Source organism: Eubalaena glacialis, chromosome 3, assembly GCF_028564815.1.
Source record: "Eubalaena glacialis isolate mEubGla1 chromosome 3, mEubGla1.1.hap2.+ XY, whole genome shotgun sequence".
Classification (NCBI taxonomy): domain Eukaryota; kingdom Metazoa; phylum Chordata; class Mammalia; order Artiodactyla; family Balaenidae; genus Eubalaena; species Eubalaena glacialis.
Genome location: NC_083718.1, coordinates 77,286,261 through 77,304,747, shown reverse-complemented (window position 1 = coordinate 77,304,747; position 18,487 = coordinate 77,286,261). Strand labels below are relative to the sequence as shown.

Here is an 18,487-nt window from a genome sequence, read left to right as displayed (position 1 = left end):
CACATGCTGTTTTATTTTTTTTTAAATGGGCTTTTTCTCCAGTCTAATTTAGACGCTCCTCTCCTGTGTTTCCATAGACCTCTGTGATCTCCCTCTTGTAACCTACCTACTGTGCTGACATAGCATATTTATCTTCCCCACCGGACTCTTAGTTCCTTCTGTGTAAAATGTGAATGAAAGAATGAACACATGGATGAGTGAATGCCTCCCATCTGGTACCACTCTTCGGGTATCCCTTTCCCCTCTGCATGCAGATTCTCCTCCGGCCCCATCTTCCTTACCTATTTCCTCTGACCCTGTTTTCCTCTTGAAGTCCACCTTCTTCTCTTACACCACCCTTCTTCTTAGTAAATATTTATTGAGCCATAGTACCTGCCACTCACTGAACGAAGCATGGGGAGAGGAGACACAGAGATAAATAAGACAAGGTGCTTGCCCTTGAGGGGCTCTCAGTCAGGGAAGGCAAACATATAAACAACTCACAATTACAACATGGAAAGTGCTAAGACAGAGATACATGTGAAGGGCTGCAGGAATCTATATAGGGGACCTATCTCAGCCTTGGGGTCCGGGGAGGCAGGAGAAGGAAGAAGCCTTTGAGGCATATTTGAATCCCTCCTGACACTGACGGCTCCCCTCTGCCCACCCTCCCCCAGACCTACGAGCAGCGCAAGGTGTTGGAATTCACATGCCAAACGGCCTTCTTTGTCAGCATCGTGGTTGTGCAGTGGGCTGACCTCATCATCTGCAAGACCCGCAGAAACTCTGTCTTGCAGCAGGACATGACGTGAGCACTGCCCACAGGCCCCAACACTCTCCCAAACTGCACGCCTAACTCTCCCTCCCGACCTCCAACACACCCTTAAACATTTCCTCTCAGAAACAAGATCCTAATATTTGGGATCCTGGAGGAGACGTTCCTGGCTGCTTTTCTGTCCTACACTCCAGGCATGGACGTGGCCCTGCGAATGTACCCACTCAAGTGAGTAAGGGGAGGGGTGAAAGGCGGGGCGTTTCTGGGCACAGGGAGAGCACATGGGAGGAGGCGTGTTTGAGCGGGGAAGTCAAGAGGGGAGCAGGCCCCACTCAGTGATGTAGAGAGAACCGCCTGTGCTCCCACAAGCGCATCTTATCCGGGGAGGAATTAGGGAATGTACCAAGTGATCGCAACCCACTAGACACGCAAACTTAGCAGATTTACCAGTGCTTAACAGAGTGGTACCTTTTCTTTGATAATGTGTGGTATAGCTGTCCCAGGCTACACATTGCTTGGAGCTGGTGTAATCATAAAACAGCCTAATCTATGCATGGCTAACTCTGCTGTACTTCTGCAAATCCGTTTTAATGTGCATATAGGTGGGTGGGCATACTGAAATTCTTATTGTCTGGTACCTTGTTTGGTTCAAGTCCCAAGTTTTTGTTTCTTTGTTTTTTACATTAGTATATGCTCGTGAAACTTTTCCGTTCAACATTTTTATAAAGAAAAAAGCAAAACTCCCATTTCATTCCCACCCCTCCCCCACCCTGCATTGGTAACCTCTATTAATAATTTAGTGTGTGGTCTTCCAACTGATTTTCTATGTGTTTACACACTTTGCTCACCTTTCTGTCCCTTGCAGTGTTTTACACAATGCTTTGTATTCTGTAGCTTCTCAATTAATGTTTAATAAAAGACATTGGCACTGCCCTTAGATACCAACAATTCCAGGTTTGAATTTTGGCTGTACTGTATATTATTCTATGACCTTGGACAAGCTGGTAACCTCTCTGAGCCTCAGCTTCAGCTGCAAAGTCTCGATAACACACACCTGGCAGATTGTTCTGATAATTACAGGTAGAAATGCATATAATACATGAAGCATGGCATTTGGGTCCTGGTGGGCACTTTGTTAATAGTAGCTCAGCTGTTGCTACTATTAATGTCAACATATAAATGATAGCAAACGTGGTTGAGCATTAACTGTGCTCCCAAGCACTCTTGTACATACCTTGACCATAAAACTCATCACCTAATACTGTGATTATTTATTTTGCGTGTTTATCTAACCTCTTTTCCCTGATTGCTTGAGCTTCTTGAGATCAAAGACCATCATGTCATCATTTTTATTTCCCCAGGACCTAGCACATACACAGAGTAGACATGATAATTGTTGTTGAATGAATGTATGACTGTATGTCTATAACTGTTTATATTGGTTGAGGGGTGTGTGTGTGTGTGTGTGTGTAATGAACCACGGCCTAGGCCTGCCCTGTCCAATATGGTAGCCACCATCCTTATACAACTATTGAGCTCTTGAAATATGGCTAGTGAGACTGAGAAATTGAATTTATAATTTTAGTTAACTGAATTAAAAACTAAACCAGTGTCAAATATTTTTCAATTAAATACAACTTTATTGTTTTGGTTAGACTACATTTTCCTTTAACCACTGAAAATTTAGTGTCTGACTTGAGATACACTGTCAGTGTAAAATGCTCACTGGATTTCGAGGACTCGGGATAAAAAGAAGAATGTAAAATAACTCATTAATTATGTTTATATTGATTACATGTTGAAACAATAATATTTTGGATATTTGGGGCTAAATAAAATATTAAAATTAATTGCACTTGTTTCTTTTTACTTATTTTCATGTGGCTACTAGAAAATATTAACTATCACATGTGGCTCACAGTATATTTCTATCGGACAATGCTGCTCTAAGCCATCTCTCTATCATCCAAGGGACAAATGTGGTCCTGATTCAACCCCTCCCCAGAGTCCATCTCCCTGGTCTATAGAAGAGATTCAGGAAGAAAAAGATTTCCCCATCTTTGCAATATGGAAGAGTGTATATATTCCCTGGCAAGATATACCCCACATCTACTCTCAGACCCATCCTGCTTGGAGTTTGCGGGTGCAAGGTCTAGAGAACCCAGAAAGCAAAGGAAGTCTCCCTCAGCGACTCCACAAAAGCTGGTAGACAATCTCTGTGAACACCGCATGTACCTCTAATATGGCATTTATCCCTTTCTGTTCTCACTGGCTTTTTATGCTCCTGTCTTGGGCCCCTCCGCCCTCACTCCCCAGGCTCTGACCTCCTCAAAGGTAGGGATCAACCTCCCACACAACAAACGAAACACTCGATTCCCGGGCGCTGTTCTCTGCACCTGCCTTTCACTGGCCCTTCTATCTCCTCTCCCGCTGACCAGCTTTTGCTCTCTTCAGGATAACCTGGTGGCTCTGTGCCACTCCCTACAGCGTCCTCATCCTTGTCTATGATGAAATCAGAAAACTCATCATCCGTCGTCATCCTGGCGGTGAGGCTCCCCTGCACCCCGGCCTGAGAGTTTGCCAGCCTCCTGACCAGCTCCCCCATTCCCCCTGGCTCCTCCAGGGCCACTGCCCTTCTCCCCAGCTCACTGCCCAGCCTGTGCTGTGCCTGGACCCTGCCCTCTGGTCCTTGACCCCAGCACGCTGCTCCTTCCAATCCTCAGGGCCCTGCCTTCCACCCTCAAGCCTCCCATCTTGTCTGGGCTCACCCTTCTGTTTTTCTCCCCTTGATGCCTTCCCCAGTTCACTCTGGTCTCTTCTCTTCCACAGGCTGGCTAGAGAAGGAGACCTACTACTAAACTCAACAGAGGAAGATCTTCACATGACATCGGGGTGTCCTGAGCGCCAGGTGGGGGAGGGTTGGGGGTAACGAGTTTGGGAAAACATCTGAGAGTGCACATTAGTTGGGGCAGGGAGATGCCAGGAGGAAGAACCTTGGATGAGAGAGACAGGTGATCCTAGGGCTGGGCTGAGGGCACCATGGATAGGAGATGTGGTGGGTTGAGGGGAGCCCAGCCTGCATCTGACTGGAGCCCAGCAGGGGGCTCAGTAGCCAGTCAAGAGTAAATGTTTGCAACAGCCCTTAGCTCCTGGATGTGTCGCATCTGATTTTTGGAGAATGGGGATTACTGTGATGCTCTCTCCCTAGATCTTCATGGGAGCCAGGCAGGGGAAGTCTTTCAGGGACCAGAGTCGAGGCTGGGAAGGGATCAGAATCAAGCATCCTTGCCCCTTGAGGGCTACCCCCTCAAAGTCACTCTCCAACCCGGCAGAGGGCAAGGACAGGACAAGTCCTGGGATCAGAGAAACAGAGGAGGTGAGAGAGGAGCAGGGGAGCCACACCTTACAGAGGGGCCACAGCGCCCACTCAGTTCCTCAGATCAACTTACAGACTCATAGGCTTTTCGTGCTAGACCTTATTTCATCATGAAGAACCTGAGGTCCAGAGAGGTTAAATGACTTGGAAGGGGCCATGTGGTGAGTGGTGAAAGTCGGGCCGCTGCCCCGCCTCTGAGGAAGGGATTGGTGTTCCCATAGCCCCAGTCATTAGGGCATCTCTCCTGCCCACCCTTGGCGGCAGCTCTTCCTTCCTCTTCACCCACTCGCTGGCTTTTGCTCTGTGAGCTGGTCCACTTTACCCTGTGGATCGGTTCACTCTCAGGCTTCTTTTAGAGGAGAGGGTTGGCTGTGCCGAACAGCATACAGAGAGAGAGAAATGCTGAGAAAAGCTGGTGGAAATCGTAGACTGTCACCAAAAACAAAGCACATGTGTTAAGTGACTGCACATTCTGTCTGGCGGTAGACAAAGGCCTTACTCACACCATCCATTAATCCATACAACAAATACATTCTTACCACCCCGCCCGGTTTTATAGATGAGGAAACCAAGGTCTGTCTGACTGCAGAACTTGTGCCCTCAACCACTTTTCAGGCTAGTCTTACGATGAAGGCTGGGCCAAAAATATACAAATGCAAAAGAAAAAAATATAGGATAGTGATAGAGGAAGGGCCGTGGACGAGTCTGGAGGGTGAGAGGCCATGCACTAGCAAAGGGCAGGCTGTCGTAAGGTACACCAGCCACTGTCCCCCTACATCGGGCCCTCCTAGAGGTCTCTCTCCCACCTGCTCCCCTCCCTCCTCCAACACAAGGTCTCCTAGGGACAGGGCTATATCAGTCTGGGGTCCTTCCCCGATGCTGACAGGGCTGAACCAGACCCTGGAAGACAGAGGGGCCAGGGTGTGTGTGAGTGAGGTGGGGAGGGGGAGCATGGAGGGGCCAGCTCCTCAAGTTTCAGTAGCAGGAGCTTTGGGTGTCTGGTGGGTTAAAAATACAGAGGCCCCAACTTAGGGTCATTTGATATCGGTGGCTGAGCCTGAAGGCAGGGGCCTAGAGGGAAGGATTTGAATAGAAAGTATAGAGCAAAGTATGGGAGAGGAGGACAGGGAGGAGGGGAGGGGTGCAGCTGCTGGAAAGGATCCGGGTGGCTCTGGAGAGCCAGGGCCAAGGAGAGGGAGCAGGATGGGATGAAACAGCCCGGTAGCTGCAGAAGAGGAGAGGGAATGGAGCAGGCCTGGGTCACCATTTCGTCCCATCTCACACCCTGGGGGTACGAAAGGTCAGATTCAGGATGGAATGAGTCTAAAGTCCCAGTGTCTCTGTCCCAGTGTTCCCCCACCCCCACCCCAGAGCGCAGCAGAAGGAGAAGTTGGGGCTGGACGTCATCTAGGTCATATATGTCTGGGCGGGTCCACCTGTCTATCCTGCTGTCTTTGCTCTGGTCATGGGGCTGTGGGCATGTTGGTCGCTCTCTTGAGATGGGTTCTGAGGTCTCTCCAGCTCCAGCATGCCCTGCCTAGCTACCTCTGGCCTCTCCTGTGCCAATGACAGCTGTCTCTCTTGGACCCACTCCTGCCACGTTCTTGAGATTTTCCCTGGCCTTCCTTGCTTAGCCGTTTAAGGTCCGCCCTGTGGGAGTGCGGAAAGGTCATTCCTCTAACATAACTTCATGGTGCAAAACACCCGCTGTGCCTCCAACATCGGAGACACCTCAGCGTGGGCATGGGGGCTTCTGACTTTGATCTAGCCTCTCTCTGGTCTCCCTCGTGCCTCAGCTTACCTGTTCATGAGCCCTGGAGGGCCGTGAAGAGGGTCCTTGAAGGTACCCAGAGCTGAGCCCATCCACGCCACCCTCACCCCCAAGCTGGGATCCAGGAAGTTAGAGCCCCTCCGCACCAGCTCTGCTTTGGCTCTCAGTGCACAGAATTAAGCAGCATCCTTGGTTCAGGGCACAGGGCCCCACCTCTTCATGTTTCCCAATGTTAATTTTTTCCCCTACCATTGATACCTGATCCTTTTTGTCTTGTCAAAGACGTAGGAATGAATAGTCACAATTCGCTCTCCTTGGACTCATTCAGCCAGGGGAATCCTCCTTCCCACTGTGCCCTAGAAAACCAGTCCCGTAGGATCAGAGTAGAGAGTACAAGCAGGAGGCAGCAGCCGAACGACTTTGTCCTTCTCCTCTCGGGTCTGTGGGCAGAGAAGCCCCAGATCCGCATCTCCAAGGATGGATGTGGGCCAGCACTTCACGCCCCACGCCCCGTCCTTCCTCTGCATACTCCAGTTAGGAGTGTTGAGTGAAGCAAAGGAAACTGGCTGGAGCTGAGCCAGGGCGCCAGTCCTGGACTCGGCTCCATCTTTTATTCAGAGAATGACCTCATCTTTGGTCTTGGTTCTTTAAAGGGAAGTGCAGGGGGTCTCTTTCCTGCAGCCTGGATTGCATTTGTGCTCCCCCCGACTTCCTCCACAGGATCAAAGAAACAGACTTGACCTAGAGGAGAGTCCCAGGTTTTAGGACTTAGAGGCAATACCACATTTGCCCCCCTTTTTACAAATGGACTACAAATTTAACCTCTGACCCAGAATACCTCCTCCTCTGCAGCCCCATTTCCCTCTGTCTGAGTACCCTTGCCCTCCCTCAACTCTCCCTAATTACCCCCAAGCCTCCCCTCCCCCAGACCCAGCTTCATTTACCTCCGACTCATCTGGTCTTATTTTTAGCTCCAGCTTTTTCCTTTCTTAATATGGCGATGAGCTCCTAGGCCGGTGTGGGGACAGGGGCCGAGGAGCCCTGGACATTGCGGGGGAGGGGGAGGGGGGGAGGCTCTGGGAGCCTGGGTGAGAGGTGTTGGAGGTAGGAGGATCCCGGCCCTCACGGGGCCATCCTGGCCTCAGAAGGTTATCCATCTCTCCTGCCAATCCTGGAGACATATTTAGACAGGACCAGGTGGGGGCCAAGGGGTGTCAACCTCAAGGGCAGCTCCGGTTCCCTCCCCGCCCCCTGCTCCTATTCCTCCTCCTGACCCTTTTTCTCTTGGCTCTGTCGGCAGTTTCTCCAGGACCTAGCAGTGTCCTCTGTCCACTGCTCTGGGCCGTTCCCCACCCCACCCCCACCGTGAGCCCCTAACTCAGGATTTGGGACCCAGGGGCCCCTCCCTACCCCAGCTAACCTCTTCTGGACCAGGAGAGCCGACCCAGATCCCACTACCTCCATGAGTGCTGCAGACAGGATGGGGGCCAGAGCTGTGCCCGGCCTACGGCTGGCACTGCTGTTACTGCTGGTGCTAGGGACACCCAAGTCAGGGGTGCAGGGGGAGGACGGGCTGGACTTCCCCGAGTATGATGGTGTGGACCGTGTGGTCAATGTCAACGCAAAGAACTACAAGAATGTGTTCAAGAAGTACGAGGTGCTGGCACTGCTCTACCACGAACACCCCGAGGACAACAAGGCCTCACAAAGACAGTTTGAGATGGAGGAGCTGATCCTGGAGGTGAGTGGCGGGGTCTGCAGGCCTGCAGAGCAGCCCAGTCCCTCTCTGCACCCCCCTATCCTGCAACTCCATGTAGATCTTTAAGAGTGGGATCTGGGCGTGACGGGCAGGGCAGCAGGACCCTGTCTCGACCAACAGGACCAACAGGACCCAAGTGGCATATGACCTTAGCCAGAAGAGAAACAGAGATTCAGGAACCCCCAAAGTACCACCGTAGTCAGGCAATTTTAGGAGGGAGGGGGTGCTGCAGGGGGAATCTCTCCTCCATGCTAGAGGAGGGTGGTAGTACTAGGTTTGGCTAGGACTGGGGTGACCTTGGAAGGGGGGCAAAAAAGGAAAAGAGAGGTTCTTCAGGGGAAGGTGAAGAACTGCAGTACACCCCCAAATCTACTTTCCTAACCAAAACGTACCCTCTCTCCATACATTTTAGGGGCTGCACCCCAAAGAGATCCAAACTGAGTATAAATTTAAATGTTATTGACATTTTACTTGCATGTCATTGATTTAATGGCTAAAGGTTTAATAGAACCCACCGTGCCTCCCACTGGCCTCTCAGTCCCCTCCCCCTGCCATCTGCCCCTATTGGATCAAGCTGGGCACCCCGATTGGAAAATTCTTGTGTTTGGAGGAGGCTTCACCATGCCTTCCCCGGCTTGTGTTTGTGGGAAGATTCTCCTCACCCCCAAGCTGACCTCGGGCGCAAAGGAGAGAGAGAGCCTATTGTTACAAGAAAAAAGCCCATGTTTGGAGATGACTGGAAAATGTGGTCACACAGCCCTCCAGGAGCCAGGATGTGTTGGAGTCTCCTTGTCCAAGCTGCTGCAGCCCCTCCTCTAGTATGGCAGGACAGAGAGGCCCCAGCTTGCCCAGAGCTTGGAGTATTTCAGGGCAAGACACCAGGACTGTAGGCTCTCATTTCTGTGTGTCCCTGCCGGGTGCTGGAACCCGCCGCCTGATTAATGAGCTGAGTATTTTTATCCTGAGTGCTCAGCATCTCTGGCCATCCACCTGTCCCAACCTCCTGAGAATCCGAGCGCCCCGAGTCTGTGTTAGGTGGGGTAAAGCTGCAAACCATGCCCAAGGCAGAGTGCATCAGGGTTGAGAGCCCCGCTGGGAGACCCATGAGGACAGGGACCTAGGGTGTGACTCTCCATAGCCTAAGGACAGCTTGAAGTAGAGAGTGAAAGGGAAAGTCCCACCCCATTGAGGAAGACTGGGCCTATTTCATCTCTAATCTCTTTGTCAGTCTCTCTGCCTCTGAGGGTGACCAGTGGTGGCCACGGTGACCTCTACTCTCAGCTCTCCGGCTCTCCCTGCTCCTCAGCAACATGAACAGAGCCCCACGCCCCCCACCCTCTTGCCCTCCAAAATTCTCCCCATTGGGACTCACTCAGAAGGACCCCAGGGACGTGTAACATCACCCCCACACTGAGCGTGGTCTTTGATCAGTATGGAGTACAGGGCTCAGCTCCGAAGGAGGAAAGAGCCTCAGTAATCCTGAAGCTAGACCCCTCAGCATCCCTAAGGAACCTGGAAGTACATGCACAGTGCCTTAAAGTTCAACATAATAAGCACATTGTAAATGAGCAATAGGTGTTCAGGAATTAAAATTGAACCACAGACCAAAAGGGTGGAGGGGGGCGTGGCAGGGAAAGTGGAGATATCCTGCATCCTAGCAGAGTGTCAAGGTTAACTCATATTCCCTGCATCCCAAATGACCCAGCTCGAAAGCATGAGATCGGGAATAGTGGTTACTAAGAATTCCAGAGGCTGATTTTAACCCTAACTCTCCCTTCAGTTAGCAGCCCAAGTCCTAGAAGACAAGGGTGTTGGCTTCGGGATGGTGGACTCTGAGAAGGACACGGTTGTAGCCAAGAAACTAGGTAAGGGAGGGGTGGGAGGAGCAGGGAGGGGAAGGTGACCGGTGAGAAAATACTGAAATTTGGAGGGTTATGGCTGGGGGTTCCAGCCTCTCCTTTATTTCTTATAGAGACCCATGCTCAAATCCCAGAAAGAGGTGAAGGTGGCCTTCTTTATACCTACCTAAAAAACGGGGCTAGTTTCTGGAGGAAAGGGGGAATCAGGGAACACAAGTGGGGCTGGAGAGACCTCTGCAAACTCCTCTTCCAACCCCTCCCCCTCCAGAGCCGTGGGCTGGGTGTTACAGCACCAGCCACCAGGGGGCAGCACAGGCCTGAGACTGGACTCCGGATGTGGATGGGGGAGGGGTGGCCAGTAATGAAGTCATCTGGTCAGTAATAGCTGAAGGTTAAAGGGCTGGACTGGGAATCAGCAACTAGAGTCCTCAGAGGAGGTAACAGGAAGATCTGTCTCTGGTTATGGCAGGCAGAGAAAGGGGGGAGACATCTTGCTAGGACCTATATCTCCCTGCGTCCTCCCCTAGCATCCCCACCTGACCCCAGCTTCCCCCTGGAGAGCCCCTGGGGCCAGACTAGCCACCTAGGCTAAATCCAGGGGCACAGACACCGGGGATGTAGGGGCTGAGAGGCAGTGGAGGTGAGCAGGGCCAGGGCCAGGGGAGGTGAAGGATGTGGGGTCTAGTGGGATTATGGAATGGGCTGCAACTCTGGATTTGGACCCTTGGACCTGTGGGAAGGTTGCAATCATGGCACACCTCTGGCTCACTCCCTAGGACTAACTGAAGAGGACAGCATTTACGTATTCAAGGAAGATGAAGTCATTGAGTATGATGGCGAGTTTTCTGCTGACACCCTGGTGGAGTTTCTGCTTGATGTGAGGACTCCGCTGGACCTAGTGGCCTTGCTTTAAGACCTCACGCCCTTCCCACCAACTGCAGCCTCACACACACACACACACACACACACACACACACACACACACACAGGCAACAGAGAGCCCCTTCCTCCCCGTTTCCCAGCCCTCTTTTCCCTGATCCCTCTCCTTGCCTCTACCACTGAGTTCAGAAACTCACTCTCTTCCTTCAATGTCCTTGCTCTTCCAGGTCCTAGAGGACCCTGTGGAATTTATTGAGGGTGAACGAGAGCTGCAGGCATTTGAGAATATCGAAGATGAGAACAAACTCATTGGCTACTTCAAGAGCAAAGACTCAGAGCGTGGGTAACCCTCAGACTCCATTGTCCCCTCCGCTGGTCCCCCACTTCACCTGTCCTCCTACCTCCCCACTTCACCCACTGGCTCAGCATCCCTACCTCCTCATTCCTCTTGCCATAGTGGGTCCATCGACTGCTCTGATCTCCCTGCACTCTGCGGGTTTCACAGACAGGCACCAAGGCATCCCCCTTCCCCCCACCCCACCACTGTATGTAACCACTCTCAGAGGACTAGAGGGGGTGAGTCTCAGAATGAACCCCACCTGCCAAAGAAGAATTGGGGAGAGACAGAGGGGGGATGGTTCCCTGGCAGACCCTGGTTCCCCCAGAGACTGACTCTGCATTCCCCCCTCAGATTACAAAGCCTACGAGGACGCAGCGGAGGAGTTTCATCCCTACATCCCCTTCTTCGCCACCTTCGACAGCAAGGTTCTCCTCCCTGCTGCTGCATTGGGTCTCCCTCACTCCCCTCAGCTGCCCTCCAGCCCCCTCTCCCAGAATCAATGGGGGACCTCCTCCCTCCCTACACGCCAGTACTCCCCAACCCCACCCCACCTCGGGCCTCCCCCACCCCACAGATTATAAATTATCTAACCCACCCCTCTCTCATCTTCAACCAAAGCCCAGAGAAGTTAAGACACGTGTCGAGTGTCACAGAGGCAGTGACGAGGGCCCAGGTTGTCTCACTCCCTGCCTGACATCTGCTCCCCCATAATACTTCTTCTCACCATGACCCCGTGTCCCCTGCCCCACTCCCCCATCCCCTCCCCCAAAAGGTGGCAAAGAAGCTGACCCTGAAGCTGAACGAGATTGATTTCTACGAGGCCTTCATGGAAGAGCCTGTGACCATCCCGGATAAGCCCAATAGCGAAGAGGAGATTGTCAGCTTCGTGGAGGAGCACAGGAGGTGGGGGGCAGGGGCAACCCTCTGGGCAGGGTAGGCGCCTCCCCAGGCTAGAACCATGTCTGCGAGATGGGCTAGGGGAATCTCAGCCAACCAGGAGGCTGGTCTCTCCTAGAGATGAACACACTTCTGGTATCAGTTCTTATTGATATACTGACCATTTTGCACAATATTTTGCACCCCAGCACTTAGCCCAGAGCCTGGAGCACACATAGAAGGTGCTCCATCAATGTGTAAGGTTCATTGTGATGTTGACTGAGACCAATGTTGAGTGCCTGTGGTCTGCCAGGAACTCCGAAGTGCTATCTCTCTTATTATACTTAATCCTTTTAACAACCTCAGTTAAAAAGAGTCCACGAGTAGTGTCAGAACTGGATTCTAATCCAGATCTGGCCTGTCTTCTTTCTCATACATTACCTACACCAGTGGTTCTCAACAGGGGTGGAGGGAGTGGCGACGTAGGGGGAGGATTTTGTCTTCCAGCGGATATTTGGCAATGGCTGGAGACATTTTTGGTTGGAGAGAGAGCTACTGGTATTTAGTGGGTAGAGGCCAGGGATGCTGCTAAATATCCTGCAGTGCACAGGACAGCTCTCCCACAATGAAGAATTATATGGCCCCAAATGTCACTAGTGCTGAGGTTGAGAAACCCTGCCCTACGCTCACACATAATTCTCTTCCTTCACAGTACTCCACAACTGGAAATACCCATTCATCAGTGTAAACACTACTTCTCTCACTCTCTCCCACTAGATTATGGTCTGCTTCATCAGGGCAGGAATATGTTTGCCTTGTCCAACTCTGTCTACACAGCACCTAGCACAGCGTTTAGATCATCTCCAACGCTCAGTGTTATTGAATGAATGAGTGAATGAAAGAAAGAATGAATGAACACCCAGATGTCCAGTTCTTTCTCCCGAAAGTCTCTCTTCCAGTCCCCTTGCCCACCCTCCTCTCTCCTACCTGCTTTAACCATGCAATTATCTGGGCCTGGTGCCCAGAGCTTAGACTTTGCCAGATGGCTTTGTTCAGGGCTGCAAGCTGTCTATGCCCTAGGCATGACCCTGTGGCAGCCTCTGCTATGGGGACCCTCTGAAGCCAAGGGTGTCCTTCTTGCCCACTGAGTAGTGACTTTCTTTCTCTTCTAGATCAACCCTGAGGAAACTGAAGCCTGAGAGTATGTATGAGACCTGGGTGAGTGCCCCGGATGGGGCCCAGGCCCTCACAGGAGCATGGGAAAACTCAAGTCCCAGAAACACCCAACCCTGCTGCTCCTCATGTCTTGCTTATAGGAAAGACAGTGCACCAGCAAAGGTGGAGGGTTTCTGTTCTGAAGAACGTGTCAGGAGTTGGGGGACACACATAACTTGATGACGATGACAAGGGAGGAGCTCTAAGCTCTGGGGCTGAAGGGTTTGCCAGCGGAGGTGTGGGGACCCTGGAGTGAAGGGGGCAGTGTACTTGGAAAAGGGTCACCACCACAAGAATACACCTGCTCCAGAAGCTGGATTTCCACAAAAGTTAGGTCCAAGGAAGATCTAGGGCCTGTTCTGGGCTCTCTAACTTCAGTGAGTATAGCTAAGGTCTCCCCTCCCTGCCCCCCACAGGAGGACGATCTGGATGGAATCCATATTGTGGCCTTTGCAGAGGAAGATGATCCTGGTGAGGGAGGAATACTGGATTGGATTTGGGACAGGGGCGGGGGCACTGGTGAGAGAGGGAGATGGGGTATTTATCAGAGCATAGGCCTTTTTACTTACTTACTTACTTATTTATTTATTTATTTATTTGGTTGTGCTGGGTCCTAGTTGTGGCAGGCGGGCTCTTTAGTTGCAGCACATGGGCTCCTTAGCTGTGGCATGCGAACTCTTAGTTGCAGCATGCATGTGGGATCCAGTTCCCTGACCAGGGATCGAACCCGGGCCCCCTGCATTGGGAGCGTGGAGTCTTAACCACTGCGCCACCAGGGAAGTCCCCAGAGCATAGGCTTTTAACACATAAGACGGGTTTTTTTAGAGCACAGTTTACAAGCACCCTGGGGCTAGACATGCGGAGTTGTGGGAGGCAGGAAAAGAGAGCTGGACTCCTGTTTCCTCTGTGCCCCACCGTGCACTTATCACCTGTGTTCCCTCCAAGATGGCTATGAGTTCTTAGAGATTCTCAAGTCTGTGGCCCAAGATAACACTGAAAACCCTGACCTGAGCATCATCTGGATTGACCCTGATGACTTCCCCCTGGTAAGAGATATCACTCAGGCACTGCTATCCGAGGCAGGGCACATCCTAGTGGGGAGCCTGTTTCAGAGCTCCTATCCCCATCTCCTAGTGAAGGAGCCTGTCGCATGCCCAGGGGCACTGAGTGCATCCTGAGAAAGGGGACACAGGATGATGGGAAGTGTGGGAACAACAGGATTCCCAGAGCAGAGGCTGAGCAGATAGCTCATGTGCCCAGGGCTGGCTCCTTCTAGAGAAATCCAGAGTTTGGGGGAGCAGAAGGGCACATTAACCCTGCATGTGGGTGTCCACAATCACAGAATCAAAGCACAGAGATTCCATGTCTCAGGGCACGGCTCTGTTCCCAGCTGAATCCCCAACACCTAACACTCTTCGTTGAAAGAGGAACTAGATGAACAAACAGAAATGTGAGGACCATTGGCAATTACAGAGTATAACTACCTTAGTTTAGAGATATAGAAACTGAGGTCCAGGGAGAAGTGATTGCCCAAAGTCACAAGGCCAATCAGCAGCAGATCCAGGATCAGAACAAGGTTTCCTATCAAGTTTTCCTCGGAAAGGAGGGACCAATGTCCCCAGCTGACCCTCTTGATAACTTCCTTTTTGGGGTATCTACTCTTTAACTGCTTAGTTCTACCCATTCCCTTCAGGCACTATGGCTGGACCTATCCACCAATCTACCGTGGGTTCAGTGTCCTTCCTCTACCCCTGGCTGACCCTCACACTCACACTCACCCTCCTGGACTCAGGTGTTCCTAGCCTCTATTAAGTTGCCATATGTGGTCTCTCCACAGCTGGTTCCATACTGGGAGAAGACGTTTAACATCGACCTGTCAGCCCCACAAATAGGAGTCGTCAATGTTACTGATGTGAGTTTCCTTCCCTCATCCCCGTTTGACCCCCAACTCTCCTTCCCAACATAGCTAGTCCTCCTCTGCTCTGCTAACTAGGAATTGAGCCCTCCCCAGAGGAATTAGACATGCCCCGTCTAATGGCTGGAAAGAGGGAGAGATTCCTGCCCTGAACACACCCCTGCCTCTACCTGTTGGAACTGGCTGCTCGTCCTTCAAAGCCCAGTTCAAATCCTCTCTTCTCCATGAAGTCTTTCCAGATCTCCCATTTGGAATTGTTCCCTCCTTGGCACTCCCAGAGCCCATTTGGCATTGAGAACATGACTTTTATATGGCTATTTATGTATCATGTCTCTCTTCCAGTAGACTTTGAGCTTTCTGAGGGCAGAAATCTTCTCATTCACACACAGATAGATGCTTCAAAAATATTTGTTGAGTTGAATTGAATAAGTCACAGCCTGCTTTCATATAATTCTCAGTCTAACTGAGGAGGTAGGTATTCCGTTAACTACCAGGCCAAATCTGATAAACTCTATAATAGAGATACAAATAAAACACCAGGAAGGCACAGAAATCAAAGTGACTTCTGCTTGAGAATCAGAGAGGGTTTAAAAGGAGTAGAGTTTAAAGTGGAGAGTGTTGTAAATCAACTATACCTCAATTTTAAAATATAAAAAATTAATTAAATCTAAACAATTAAAAACACTAAAACACACTGGAGATTGTACCGTGTATAAGAGCTCTACAAGTGAAAATTATATGAGTCATTTCCAAACTGATGGAAAAGTTAGTGCAAAAGGTCAAAAAGTAGGAAAATGAATATCAGATTTGGGAAAAGGCAAGTCATTTCTTATGGCTTGAGAGTCTAGAGATCTCTGAGGATGGTGCTAGAAAAGCAGGTATTGGAAAGTCTTGAATGCTAAAGAGTTGCTGACTTTATTCTCCAGGCCATGAAGAGCCACCAGTGGTTTTGCATTAAGGGCATGATAGAGAGGTCTGTTTTAGGAAGCTCAGCATGGCAAGAGCTTGTAAGAAAGACTGAAGGGAGAAGGTCTGTTTGCTGATCCAGCAATTCTTTCTACTCCCACTGTCACTATTCCAACCTAGACCCCCACCTGGACAGTTTTCCTGCCCACTGACAGATGAAGAGAAGGGACAGAGGATGCACAGAGTCCAGTGAGTGGGAGGACAGGTCTAAAGACCTGAATCGGGCTTAGTTCTGATCCCTCGTCTGTGCCATGTCCTAGGCGGACAGCATATGGATGGACATGGATGATGAAGAGGACCTGCCTTCTGCTGAGGAGCTGGAGGACTGGCTGGAGGATGTACTGGAGGGCGAGATCAACACAGAGGATGATGATGATGACGATGATGATGATGACTAGTTGCTGTGGCAGCCATCTCCTGATGACGATGACTAGTTGCCATGGCATCCATCTCCTAGCCCCACCTGCTCTCCTCCTGCTCCCTCCTCCTTCCCTGTCCTTCCCTGAGCTCCTCCAGGGACACTAGGTCATTCTCTGCCATGGGGCCCATTGGGGTCTATATGCTGGGTGCTGAGATTCAAGGAGCTACTTTTCCCTACACACCAGCCCAGCTATCTCATCTGACTTCTGTTTCCTGTCCCACCATGCCCCTGTATCGATTATTTGTTTCTTCCATCACTCCCTACATGCTTTCTTGTGACTTCCCTCTTGCCATATCTATGGGCCCCCATCTCTCTTCTGCTCCCTCCACCTGAGCACACTCTTCCCCCACTCTCTCAAGTACTCTACCCTTCTGACTGTCCTATCCCTGGCCAGGGGGACGGGAGGGTACTGTGTTTGGGGCTATATCTTAGCAATCTCTTGTTAATGTACTTGGGTCAAATGAGAGACCTCAATAAGGGATCTGGGGCAACAGGAGCAAGTGTCTGCTGATGAGGTCTCACCCCTATGGCAGGAGGGAGGCAGCCAGAGGATGGGGGATTTAAGGGGTGGGTACCTCGTTAGGGGACTGTGATAGCAGGGGGGTGGGGCTCCTCCCTCCAGGCAGTTATCCCAGAGAAGCTTGGATTATTTATCTGCTGCAAGTCAAAAAGGCTTTTCTGAACACATGGTGTTTGTCCAGCACCGCTGTCAGGCTTTGGGAGAACGGAGAGTGCTGGGCCTGTCCCTGCTCTCGAGCTGATTAGCCTCACTGGGAAGTCAAGACAAGCACACTAAAGAACTGAAGAAAAATACAAAGCAATATGTAATTAAGTGATTATGTGCTGCTTGATAGCACCCTCCCTTGCAGCTCTTATTTGAATGGCAAGACTGAGCCCAAAAAACACTTCCTCGGTGCAGCCTTCCCAGAGGTGGCCCCTCCTGCAGCTCCCTCCTCTGGGCTCCCACTGCACTCTCTCTGTCCACCTCTATTCTAGTACTAGCTCTTCATTTACATGTCTGTCTTCCCCACCAGACTGTGAGCCCCTTGAAGGCAGGACCCCAGGCTTTTTCTCTGTGTCCACAGGGCTTGGCACACCAAAAGTAGTCTCTAATAAATGTTTGTTAAAAGAAAGAACAAATGAATTGAATGGCCTCAGGAGAGATGAGAGTGGGCTTTGATGGCTTCATAAAGGAAGTGAGCATTTTCTAGGCCTTAAATGAATAGTGGGATTTGATTAGGGCAAAGGAATTGGGGAGGAGACATTTCAAGTGGTGAAAACATCAAAAGCACTGACAGAATGTGTGTGCCATGTTGGGGCACAGAGGAGACCAAAGAGACAAGAAGAGAGGTTCAAGTGGTGGCCACGAGGTTGGGTGGGCATCCGGGGCTAGGTCACAGAGGTGTTTGGATTTAGTCCTGTGAGCTGGGGAGGAAGGGCAACGTTTAATCTGGCAGTGATGAGCAGGATGGATAGAGGGAAGGAAGCTGATGGAGATACCAGAGGCAGGGAGTCCAACTCTTATCAGACAGTTATAATAATCTAGTGGAGGTGGGAGAACACGGATCAGAGTGGTGGTCATGGGAATGCAGAGGAGATGCTGAGTTTTGTTCAAAGGGCATCCCCCAGACCTGAGCCTGCTGGCGATCTTGGCAGGAAGGACCCACATTCTCTCCAGCACAGGCCCAGGCTGGGGTAAGTGTAAAGGAGTCAGGAGTAGGGGGGGAGGAACCAAACAACTGAACAAGCCCATAACTAACAGATGTTACAGCTTTCATGGATTGGGTGTAAACGTGTTGCTGGACAACTTAGAGGATCTCTGAGTATGGAAGAATGAGACCTGAGGTGAGAGAAGTTTTCACCCTCCACAGACAAATCCAGGAAGTCCTCCTGGAATTGGTGGCAGGAGTATAGAGTAGAAACCACATATTCATCCAACTTGCACCCATTTAATAAATGTTTAATACATAGTATGGGCACTGGGCCAATACAAAAATATTATGGAACTTACTCTCTAGCATAGGTCAGTGGAAGGCCCCAGACTAAATAATGGCTCCCATGTTTTAACCACCCATCTGTGCCAGTCACTAGAGACTTACAATTTCTAAAACTCAGAAGAACACTGTGAGATAGGCATCAGTGTCCCCGTCTTGCCCTTAATGAGGCTCAGAGGCATAACCTGCCTAAGAAAGGAGCAGAGTCGGCATGAAGCCCAAATCCCCTGTACCTGAAAGACCTGGACCTTTCACTGACTGTAGATAAGTCATTCAGCTTCTCTGAGTCTCAAAGATGGGTCAACAAAATGGGTTTTGGCCCTACAACTCAGAACAAATGAGATATATGCAAAGGCAAATTA

At 50.8% G+C, this 18,487-nt stretch overlaps 2 protein-coding genes across 2 annotated transcripts in view; both read left to right on the top strand.

Moving 5' to 3' along the window:
• Positions 1-3,612, top strand: part of ATP1A4 (ATPase Na+/K+ transporting subunit alpha 4) — a 30,931-nt gene extending 27,319 nt beyond the window's left edge. The window contains 4 exon segments of the mRNA XM_061185841.1: positions 657-787; positions 881-982; positions 3,209-3,300; positions 3,584-3,612. Of these exon segments, the coding sequence (XP_061041824.1) occupies positions 657-787; positions 881-982; positions 3,209-3,300; positions 3,584-3,612 (354 nt within the window).
• A 3,751-nt stretch (positions 3,613-7,363) lies between these two features.
• CASQ1 (calsequestrin 1) lies at positions 7,364-16,143 on the top strand. The gene is made up of 11 exons (XM_061185840.1): positions 7,364-7,642; positions 9,441-9,525; positions 10,296-10,396; positions 10,626-10,737; positions 11,090-11,163; positions 11,511-11,641; positions 12,787-12,832; positions 13,246-13,300; positions 13,775-13,875; positions 14,667-14,741; positions 15,971-16,143. The coding sequence occupies exons 1-11, from the start codon at positions 7,364-7,366 to the stop codon at positions 16,106-16,108; spliced, it is 1,197 nt and encodes a 398-aa protein (XP_061041823.1). The 3' UTR covers positions 16,109-16,143.
• The last annotated feature ends 2,344 nt before the right edge of the window (positions 16,144-18,487 follow it).